The following is a 12,045-nucleotide window of genomic DNA, read 5'->3' on the forward strand; positions in this document are numbered from 1 at the left end:
TATTTTGCTTGAAAGTCTACATAATTTTATTTTGGGCCTGCTTGGAGCAAAAAGGAACTTATAGTACTCAATGCCTTTTGTATTAGGTACTATGCTTAGTGCTCTGACAAAGAAAACAATAGAGGAAAAATATTCATTTATTAAATATTTATCGGGTGCTTTCAGTGTGCCAGGCAGGTGAGGGTGAGTTATATAATCTTTAGTTCATATAGAAAGAGTCAATCTTTCATAGCACCATCTGGATAAAATTCCTTGGATGCTTTCTACCTTCAGAGAAATTTGATCTACAACAACCCTTAATTTGATCAACGTTAAGTACTGTATCATTGTGGGGCTTTCTCAGCAGCTGTAAAAGTGTTCCCAACTTCAGATTTTTCTTTTAGATGCCACATTTGATCTAAAGTAGAAGACCTTTAGTTTGCTATGAGCACTATTTAAAAATTACTAAGTGCTCTCAAGCTCCTCAGAGAGTAAAATTGCAGAGGTCATGGAGGGTCCTTACATAAAACTTTAATGATTGAGATTTTTCAAGCTCTGATACAAGATGGAACAGTAGTATAGACATGGCCTTTGGAGTAACTGGAATCTTGGGATTAACTGTTTTACAGAAGAAGGAGGGTGTGAGTCTAAGTTCTTTGAATAATTGCTTGGACATTTTCCAAGACTACCCCAGCCACCATTTTAATCGTAACTTTCTCATGAAGGCAGAGAGATGTGGCTGTAAATACCACATTAGAAACGGGAACACTGATGTGTGGCCATTCTACTGCCTCGCTGAGATCATCAGTTCTAGAAGCCAAGAGGGTCAATTTTGTAGCCCAAGCTGGAACGTGAAGGCTGCAACTCACTGTGGCAATGAAAGAAGACCAAACATGGGTACCAGAAATCCCTTTCACTTCCTCTGCTTTACCCCATAGACAGTGTTCCTGCATCTGAGGAGATTCTTCTCATATAAATATTCTGTCTGCATCTGGACCTGAGTGGGGGCAGTGGTGGTTCAGTGGGGTGGGGCACCATGACTAAGGTCGTGGGATTTGGTAGTAAACATATCTGGTTTGATTTCCAACCTTTTTACTGATGAATTGGGTGACCTTGAGCAAGTTTCCTTTTTTTTATTATAACTTTTTTTTATTGAATTATAGTCAGTTTACAATGTTGTTTCAATTTCCAGTGTAGAGCACAATTTTTCAGTTATACATGAACATACATATATTCATTGTCACTTTCTTTCTCGCTTTGAGCTACCACAAGATCTTGTATATATTTCCCTGTGCTTTACAGTGTACTTGAGCAAGTTTCTTAACTCCTTTCAGCTTGTGTTTCCTGATCTGAAAACATCCTGGCCTCACAGGACTGGACTAGATAAGGGAAACTTGCATTAAGTCACTGACACAAACCTGGCATCCAGTTAGGTAGTCAGCCTACATTCCTAAATGGCTGTGTAGGCACAGGCCTGAAGGACAGTGGGGAGTGGAGGCACTTTTAAAGAATAAGTTGCTTATTAAGGAGCATGTGAGTTGCTGGGAATTGGAAGAGTTACTTTGGGTCACAAAGGTATTATATTCAACAGGTAACTACTTTCATCTCTCTGTTCTCATGTCATGTTGGTGAATTCATGATGTGCTGACATTCAAAATAGATGAGTCATACTCAACTCTGCCCATTTTAAAATCAAGATAACAGCTTTTGCCTGTTTAACAAGCCTCCAGTCCCTGGATAAATCAATAAGCATGATTGTTTAACATTCCCTTTGGCTGTGTAGATATGATTTAATAGAACCCAGTGCCTTCTAATAAAGCAAACTAACCCCAGGTCTTTCCCCCAGGAATCTGGAGGCCTGTGTTCTGTAAGTCCGAGCTGTTACCTAACAGTGATTCTCAGGCTTGTCATGAAGATGCCAAGTAGTATCGGCTGTTCTCTTTTGCGAGCTGTATTCAGCGATTACTGTCTTTTTCCTTCCCTTAAACTTCTAGATTAAGAACAAATAATATTTTATGGCAAAGTTGTTTACTTCATACATTTTTTTTTAAGGGAAGGGTTAGGAGGACTAGGAGAAAGGAAAGAGGAAAGAGTCAGTGAGAAATCCTCATCATTTCCAGGAACTTGTTTGGAGGAACACAATGCAGGCAAGACAATAGATGGAGTGAAATTGAAATGAACTGTTACCCGGCCTTCCAAAAGAAAGGCAGTGTCCTGGTCCACAGACAGCAACGGCTGGACATTTGGGTTTTAGTCCTAAATTCTCCACCAGCTAGCTATGTCACTTTGAGCAAATTATTTTGTCTCTCTGGACCTCAATTTCTTCTTCAAGAAAATTTGCTGTTGGCATCTGCTTCCTAAGGTCTCTGCTAGCTTTAAATTTATAATTTCTCCATCCCTTTTCTCTGCATGCTTTTACATGAGAGTAGTAAGGAGCAGTTTATTGTTATCAAATAGGCAATTGACTCATGATTTTCAAGTGTTGAAAAATTATTAGAGTATTCATGTCTGTAAACTTTGTTTAACCCCCACAATATTTTAGACCAACATAGTTTTAGCAAGTCCACACATGAGAGGTGGGAACATGGTGTTTTGTTGCTGGTAAACAAAATATTCCAAACTCTACTATTCATTTGTGACTCTTTCCAGTCCTCTCCATGGTTAAAGCCTCTGTTTGCTGTTGGTTTCCATCTTGTCACCCAGGCTGGACACCTGCCTCTCCCCACATCCAATCTGCCACCGGGTTGTTGCTTCTACTGATGGAATATTTTCTTCTTTCTAACCTCATGGCTCCCGCCCTTGTTCTGGACCTGCCCGCCTTCCGCCTTGGGCTGTTACGAGAGCTTCCAGCTGAGTCACCTGGACCACAGGTTAATGTCCCATGGCCCATCACGTATATTCATTGCCAGATGGACCTAACTAAAGAACAGCTCTGACGGCCTTATTTCTCTGTGAAAACATTGTCTTGACTCCTCAGTGCCTAGGGAGTAAAGTCCAGGATCCCAAGTGTTTCAATTAAGGGCCTCATGGCTAATTATCAACACCATTTAAATTAGGCTCTTTTTCCATTAACCTCAAGAGCTCAGCAATCTCGTTAGTCTTCCTGTTGTCTGTACTTGGTAGTTGTCTTGCCTTTGCTTGTGGTGTTGTTTACCAGGAATGCCCTTTCCCTGCATTTTCCTGTCTAGATTCCTTCTATTCTTCAAGTTGCGTGCAAATGCTATCCCTTACAACTTACCTTATATTTTTTTCAGCTGCAAATGAACTTTCCCCCACTCTCTCTCTCTCTCTCTCTCGTGACCCTTGTCACATTCGCACCTGTGTGTGTGTGTGTTTCTAATCTTCCTCTCAACATTCTGAGCTTTTTGAGCACAAAAGCTGTACAAAAACCAATGTGATATGGTGGAAAACACCAGGTCAGGAGTTAAGAGACTTGACTCTAGACCCAACATTGTGCTGACAGACTGTACTGCCTTTGACAAATCACTCCACCTCAGTTTTCTCGTTTGCAAACTGATGGTTTGTCTGAATCAGTGCTTCTCAGTCGCCAGTCTATGGAGAAGTTTTTTATGGTCCACTGAAAGATGAGAAAAATAAAGACAGCGTAGGAACTTTTATACATGTGAACATTCATTTTAAGAGACTGTGTATTATTTTGTTTTGTCCCCTTGACTTTTTTTTTTGTTACTAAAATGTCATTTATTTTACGAAATAATGATGGCAGGAAATAGTAGACAGCTATTAATTCTCTTTATTTGGTAGAATAAAACATTGGAAGATCAGTGTCGATCCCTCAAATGTCGGAAGGGGAGGGGGTTAGAATTGCCCGATGACATTTTGAAGCCCAGAAGCCACTAATTAGGAGGAAGAACACCTCCATCTCCATCATTCTAAGATACCTGTGTCTATGCCATCGTGTCTGGTACTGACTATATACTTGGAAAATGACTGAAAGAATAATTAGCCAGCGTACCTCTACTACCAGTTTCCTTATGTATTTGTGGTTCTGCTTCTTTGGCTATAAGCAATAGTGAAGTGTGAAGAAAGAGGTTTCTATTTTCATGCAATAGTTTGTGCTTTGCTTTCCCCCTTTCCCAGTCCTCCTTCTCACCCTTGCTGACCCAGAGGCCCCCAGGGCTGCTAGCATACTGAAGTTATTCTTACTATTATTTGCTCTCGGGGTGCCAACTTGGCAGGCCTGTGGCAGAGAGGAAAGTACGCCATGCTCGGACTCTCTTCACGGAGAAGAAGGTGGTAGAAGCGGGAATAAAGGTGATCCTACTACACTTTCTGCTTTTTCTTGGAAGAAGCTGACGCCAACATGTCCTCATGGAATTAGCAGGAAATTTCCATTGCAGAGTCCTTGTCCTTTCTAAGGGAAAAAGACTGTTGAACCTTGATTTTTTTTTTTTCCACAAAAAGGAAACTAGATTTTCAAAATGACACGGCCCCGCTCTCCTTAGGTAACACAGTCTTATTTCTTGATGAGAATTGGCTGCATGAACTAGATAGGAAGTCTGAAACCACAGGCAGGTTTGTGTAAGTAAATCCAATAGGATTTCTGAGCCACTCATTGTATCTTGAACTATTCAGCCAGTTTTGTTCCAATCAAATCAGTGCTGAATTTTTTTTTTCATGTGGGCTTAAATTTTTTTTTTTATCCTGATGGAATACTTTTAAAGCAATATGGTAAAAAAAAAAAAAGGATAATGAATAGAATGCTAATAAGGGAAATCTCATGGGGCCTAGGTCCTATGAAATTGTACTCTGGATATTCAAGTTTCATTTTCTTTGTAGGTTGTGCTGTTGATGTCTGCACTGTGCATTGTAAGGTAGACCTCATTTATTAAGTGCCTCCATGTTACTCAGCCAAATAGTGAGGGGAAATGATTAAAATTAATCGTGGCAAGCCAGTAACCACCCCCTTACGTGCCACAGTCTTCAATAACTCAGATGACACAAATCAGGATAAGGGTATGGAAATAAAATCAGTGAAGAAAAATGCCTCCACAGCCTCTGCATTTTCCATGTCGCCTCTACATTGGACCAGGTTTGAACATGGCTGCTGTAAAATAGCTTTAGCTGCACAGGAAGTTACTAATAGACCTTGTTCTGACTGGAAGGACGTTTCAGACTTTTGTCTGTAATGCCTACAGTGAAAGCAAATAGGACTGATGGAATTGTTTGGTCTGTATTCTCTAAGGCTTGTTATGGTGCTGGGACTGGTGATTCCTGGTTCCCACATCCTCATTCATTCGTTCATGCATTCATTGAACGAATATTCACAGAGCATAAATAGTGTGTCATACTAGGTTCTGCTTAATAAAATGGTATGTAAAATAGACAAGGTTCCTACTTGCAGTCTAGGGGGGAGAGATGGATAGTAAATATGTAAACAGCAAAATAAATGTATAATTACCAACTGGGTTAAGATTAAAGTTGGAATTAAAGAAGGTGTAGTTACAGAGAGTGGCAGAAATGTCCTATTTTGGAGGGATGACCAAGGAAGACCTCTCTCAGGAGATAACATTTAGACCAAGACTTAGAATGAGGAGTGAGCTCTCTGAAGAGCAGAGAAAGATCATTTTGGTCTGGGAGGGAGAGTGAGGGGACACAGCAGGAAAAGAGCTTGGCACATGGCAGCACTAAGAGCAGTTCAGTTGGCCTGGAGCCTGTGGACCAGAGTCAGAGGAGTGCGGGTGGGAAGGGAGAGGTCGGCTGGAGTCAGAGCATGGTGGCCCTACAAGGCCAGGCAAGGAGTTTGGATCGCATGCTGAGCATAGTGGTAGGCACGGAAGAGAATGACATGATCTCCATGTTCACAGAGATCACTTTGGTTGCTGGGTGGAGAAGAGATTGGACAGGGACAAGAGTGGAAGATGGGAGATCAGTTGGAAGGTTTAGAGTGGTTTAGTCAAAAGATGACAGTGACCTTGTCTAACATGGGGAGGTGGAGATCAACAACCATATGGGGGTCTCGATAAAAACAATTGTAGGGTAGGGTTGAAAACTGACTATTCAAATAAGCCCCGCCTGCTACTCCAGATGGCCTCCAGATGTCTGGTGCATGAGCAGGGGCAGAGGCAGAGGGGTTCCTGCATCCTCACTGGTTGCTGTGGGTCCCTGTGCTGTCCTTTGGCCCCGCTGTCCTCTGCTGTGTGTTGTGGGGGGGGGGTCAGGTCTGGTCTGCTCCTTGGGTCCCTTGTGTCGATATGTGCTACTGACAGAAGACTGCTGAACTTGGGCTTTTCTGTCCTTGCCTCGGTTGGGCCTCCTGGGCCTCCCGGGCTGACGCAGCCTCACCTCAGGTCTCATCCAGGTCCTCTGGTTGGTTCCTGCCTAGGCTGCGGCACCTCTGTTGGGGGTCACCCAGCCTTCTCTGTCATGGCACGTGAGGACCTCTGAGTCCCTGACCCACCACGGAAGGGCCATGGAAGGCTTGGGGATCCTAACTCAGTCCTCTTCCTGCGGCATTTATACCGATGCAGCTAGCCCCGTGTGTGCATGGAGGTCACCCTGCCGGTGTTCCTCTGAGCCTCCCCACCCCCACCCCGGGATTTTGGTTTGAGTCGGGGTGCTAAGGTGCATGGAAGTCTAACTGCTTGCTTCTCTTTTGTCTGTCTCCTCTTTTCTCATGCTCCACTGGAGTGGAAGGGGAGGATTTTCACTTCTTTTTTCTACCTGATGAGAATTCACCTTATGCCACATCCTTAGGATAGCAGGCGGTCCTTGGCATCCCTTTCTGTACTGTAGAGGATGAGATCTGGGTCTACCAGGTGGCACTTGATCAGGAGCCAAGGGACTACTAGAGACTAAGGATTACTGAGGTTGTGAACACACTGATTTATTCCTCCAAAATACTGTCCTCGTTACCTTGGTATTTGGAGAAAGAGCTGAAGCTATCAGCACAGTCAGTAACTGGGATCCTACCTGCAGTTGTATGGCTAAAGGTGCTCTCCTCTACCTGGATGCCTGCGGGGTAGTCAAGACTGTCCCTGACGGGGCCCCAGGCTAGCCTCTCAGCTTTTCCTGTCACTGCTTCTCTTCCTGTGTACCCTGTGCTCTGGTCAACTTGGACTCCTCAGTGTATCTTGAAAAGGCTTCATTCTTTCCCGCTTCCATTCTACGACTCAACATGGGACCTTTCTTGTGAAACGCGTCCCTTGTTCCTTTCTCCCCATTTTGCATTTTTCATTAAACTCCTGAGCATCCTTCAGGGCTCGGCTCATGTGCTCCCTCTAAGGTGATACCTCGGAGCCCGTCAGCTCAGAACCATCACTGCCTCCTCTAAGCTCTCGGGGAACTTTGCCTTTATTTCAAACCTTATCGCTTTCTGCTTTACATCGCAGTGATTAACGTATATGTCTGCTTTTTTCTCCTAGGTTGTATGCTTCTTGGGTAGGGGGAGTGGGGACAGACGATTCACAGCTCTACACTGACTGTACACCACTCTGTCACCTGCTACCTGTCACACTGCTTTGCACACGGTTGGCACTTGATCATGAATAAATCATGAGGAGCACAATCAGGCTCTCCATAAAGCTCCCTAAACCCCACGTTAAATGCTTTGAAACAAGTAGGGAGGTGTTGTGTTTCCTAATATTTGTGGCATTTGTCTATTAAATCCCCATGCAGACCCCTGGGCCTGACACACAGGGAGCTGTGGGAAACAGCTTTTCAACCATTTCTCCCAGACCCGTGAAATAAAGTGTCATTATATTTACAGGGGTCTGTGCCCCCAAAACATGGCAGTACAACCGTCTATCAGAAACCCCTGTCATAAATGAGTTGGACAGGATAAGCCAACTTGAAAGAGAAAATAAAATATTATAACCCCAACTTGAAAAGAAAATACGGTGTGTGGTTTATTGCCGTGGATTATGGAGGAAGAAAACTGATTTTAAGTCAAAAACAGAAAAGCAGTGACAGTCTTTAAACCCAATACAGTATTCACAGGGCAGACACTAGACTTTGGAAAGCCAAAGCTTCAGGCTCCTGCTCTGGTCTATAAAACAGACGTAAAATGGCTTTTGCTTTGCTATTAGTGCTACATTATTAGTGTGGCACTCTAGAGGCAAGGAATGTTTAGGGAGGGGAAAAAAAATCCTTTGGTACTTTCAAGTCAGAGTCTGTTTGTCAGAGTTGCACATTGCATTTTAAAGACCTTTAGACTGTGGCTTTGGGAAGTTCCAGTCTGACAAGGGGAGACTGAAGAGGGCCTTGGAAGGATTTGCCACATAGGAAGCAACTTTAGTCACCCCAGTGATTAAGTTCTGCCATGTCAGAAATGGGAAGATGGTCTTAAAAAATGAGACCCCTTTATTTTTTGAATGACCTTCCCTTGAGAGTGACTTCCCTTCTTTTCTGCGCTCCCTAGCCTCCACCCCTAAGTCTCAGCTGCTTGAGCATAGTGAGTCCTTAACATTTGGTTCAGACACAAGGTCTCAAAATACCTCCCATGACAAAGGCTGAAGGCGGAAACACCAGACCGCCTGGTGGAATTTGTCGGTCCGGCTTGTTCTAGTCTGGAGGCATGAGGGTAGTATATACCATTGCCGAGTGTGAGGGGACTCACGATGCAACCAACAGGGACTCATGCACTGAGTGGAGGTTGACCCACGTGGCTCCCAAGGACCCACCCAACCTGGGTCACACAATTGTGTGCATCAGGTTTGCTCAGTCTTACAAAGCTGCTTCTTTGTTTCTTCTGATCTGCTTGTGAGACTTGAAGACTGGGTGAGATGCGCTTCGTCTTTCCCCATCCCGTCCCAAATTTGGAGATTTTTCTTTGAGTGCAGCCTTGACAGAGGTCAAGCTACTTTTTTGTGTCTTTTCCAAGACCACTTTGGGTCATCAAATGAATGATCTCTAGTGGCAAAAAGAGGCACAACTTAACTGAAATGGGAAATGTCGTCAACTATTTGGTTCTTTCAAGCTGAGGCAGGTTGTCGTCTGATTCCACCTGATTGGATTGATTAAATCCATTCATTCATTATTCACTCACTTGCTCACTTATTCATTTCCTCACTCATTCAACAAGCACTTGTCAGCTGCCTCCTGTGTGTCATGTACCAAGTACCTGACCACTGCCCAGTTTTCCATTTTGATACCTTCAGTTTGTCTGGGCAAGTGACTTATCACCATTTGGGGACAATGCAGGTGAGCAGAAGAGAGTTTACAGAGTCACATACTGGGAAAACCCTGATTTTTAGGGAGAAGCGGCTCAGATGGGTCAGACATCTGTATGTCAGGCCCAAGTTCTAGGTCAACTTCAATCTAAATCTCAAACTAAAAGGAAACTAAATTAAAACAATAGAGGTTGTGATTCTTGTTAACTTTCTAGGAACAACAACAACAACAACAACAAAAAAGTCAGTTAACATCAATACAATTCATACTTTTTTGTCTGTTTCCAGATCACCAGATTAAAAATTGACCGAAACCCTTTTGCTAAAGGATTCAGAGATTCTGGAAGAAACAGGTAAGAAAATTGGGAAGGAGACTCACTGACATTCCTTTTCCATGTGACATTATTCCCCCCACTTCCACTGGTGGCTTCTGGCTTCTGCTTTTTGGGGAACACTTGTGTGTTATGCCACTGTGCTGACTTGGGAGTCCCCCAAAGGCTGAATTATCCAAATTCTTTGTTAATGCAGTGCTAATCACCAGATCACATCCCTCGTGGTGTTTTTCTCCCTGCCTCATACTTGGTAATTTAGTCGCTTAAAGCAAATTTTACAGTGATTTATTATCATTAAACTTCTGGTCACCAGGGGGCAAAGGAGGTGGGAAGGGATAAACTGAGAGTTCGAAATTAGCACCTCTTGAGGAATGATGGAAATGTTAGCTATCTTGATTGTGGTGGTGGTTTCATTGGTGTGTACATCTATCAGAATTCATCAAATTGTAAAAAAAAAAAAAAAAAGATTGCAGCTTATTCCGGTGTGATTAGAGGTGGCTGCAGCACCTATAGTGATATCTCACTTATCTTTCATCATCAGAAAACAAGGAATTGTGGACAAATACTTTTTTCAGAAAATTATTACTTTTAAGAGCTAAAACTTTGTTTAAAAATTGAGCATTGTTTTTCCTCAAATATTTCTGAACTATATTAGATGGTCCCTGCTTTAGTAAAGAGAGTTATTCAACACCACCTTTCTTGACGACCCAACATCATCATTACGATTAGCTTGTTACTTAGTGGAGCTCTTAGGAGTGGCCGATGTTTGTAGGGCTATTTGCTCTTATCGCAAATGGGCTTAGAGATTGTGGTGTTTTTCTGGTTAATTCTCCTTCTCTCTAAATCCTTCCTATCTCATCCTTCCTATATAAAATTAAAATCTATTATTCACAGAGAGTTAGGAGAGCTTAAAATGGCTAGGGAAAGCAGATATAGCTAAGGTTTTTCAATGAGAAAGTTTCATTTTATAAAACCATACTGAGATAACAAATATGACCCGTCTCCTATAAGTACATAGACTTTGCATTAATTATTATTTACTTTAATGTTCAGACATTTTCCTAATTTAGGGGCTTTTTTTTTTTTTTTACTTCTGAATGACAGTTTGTCAGGGGTTATCTTTGCCATTTTCTCTGCCAGAGTTTTCAGATAAATTGTCTAGTATTACATTTAGGATCACTTCGTGAACTATGTAGCACATCATATTAGAACCTAGATTTTTGCTAAAAATCAGCTGTATGTAGTGATTTTTTCTTTATAAAACAATTTATGAAAGCACTGTCCATGAAATTTTTACCATATATTTAAAATACATTTAGATATTTTTATCATATATATAAAATACATTTACAATACAAAATTTAACATTTTATTTACCTCAGAACTTTTTAAGGCCACATCCATTGAGAAAAGTTCACTTAAACTGCTAACTGGAAGATGACAACGTTGAATGACGTGTTCTAGGTCAAGCAACTCATTAGCAGTAGAGCCACACTGGAACCCTAGAACGCAGGTGTGTGGACTCCTCGCCCGTTGCTCTCCTGTTAATGGTTCTTTGTTTAAAATAAAAGGCCTTTGTTTTCAAAATTTAGCCAACGAAGAATGATTATTTCTTCCTCCCAATCAGTTGCTATTCCCTGTCCAGGTCACAGGACATGCCTCTAGCTGTTTCCTGCTGCCTCCTTTCCAGGGCTCTGCCTCCGGGGCTTACTGAGGACCTTGTTAGAGAGAAGGAACTCAGAATAGAAGCTCGCCTTCCATAAAGAAGCCTCGAGGGTGTTTCAGATCTTTAGCTTGGAGTCCATGGGTGGATTTCAGGAGATTCCAGATACTGAAAGGAAAATGGTGTGTGGGTGTGGGTGAGCAGCTTTTTTTTTTTTTTTTTTCGAGGAGAGGTCTACAGCTTTTCAGAGGCATGACTTAGGACAGAAAATTGGAATAGGGAGGCTGTATTGACCACCTGGGAATTGGAAGCCACACTTTAATCCTGAGACTAAAACCATGTGTCTTGAAGCTTTTGTCTCTGGTTAGAAAGTTGTGATGGCAGCTCAATTCAAGTCCTGAGGTTCTCCTGTCTCCTCACTGGGCTAGAAGGAACCTGGACACATCATTTGACCGTGGCCTGTGTCTGCCTTAGAGCTGGTGAATGTCTTACTGCTCAGGACAGTTACTTGTCTGTCCTGCCTGGAGGGCTGTTCTTCTTCATAAGGACTCCAGGAAAGCAGAACTGTGGGTCCTCATTTGCCCAATTCAGTACTTTAATTATTTATCTATTTGTTTATTTCTGACAGCATGGAAATTCTCCATTATATCCTAGTAAAACCTGCAGGCTATTTTAAGTAATACCGGTAATTATAGAAGTTATCTGTGATTGAATGCTTTACTTACATTCTTTCTAATCTTTTAAGCAACCTCGATTTTACAAATGAGGAAACAGGCTCAGAGAGCTTAAGTACACACTGTAAAGCTGGAGAAGGGATTAAAACCAAAGTTCACCTGACTTCAAAGTTTGTGCACTTTGTGCTTTACCAGGCTAACAGTTTAAACTTGGCTTCATTCATCTTCAGCAGAAATGGAAAAGAGAACTATTCCTCTTAAAAACCCTT

The 12,045-nt window shown here is 42.3% G+C and overlaps 1 protein-coding gene across 2 annotated transcripts in view; it reads left to right on the forward strand.

The window, feature by feature from the left end:
• The window catches only part of TBX15 (T-box transcription factor 15), a 103,899-nt gene that overhangs the window by 69,298 nt on the left and 22,556 nt on the right, over positions 1 to 12,045 (forward strand). For both annotated transcript variants that reach the window (XM_006184287.3, XM_014558883.2), the window contains exon 6: positions 9,396 to 9,460. In XM_006184287.3, coding sequence (XP_006184349.1) covers positions 9,396 to 9,460 — 65 coding nt within the window. The remainder of the gene's footprint in view (positions 1 to 9,395; positions 9,461 to 12,045) is intronic.

Source organism: Camelus ferus, chromosome 9 (assembly GCF_009834535.1).
Source record: "Camelus ferus isolate YT-003-E chromosome 9, BCGSAC_Cfer_1.0, whole genome shotgun sequence".
NCBI lineage: Eukaryota > Metazoa > Chordata > Mammalia > Artiodactyla > Camelidae > Camelus > Camelus ferus.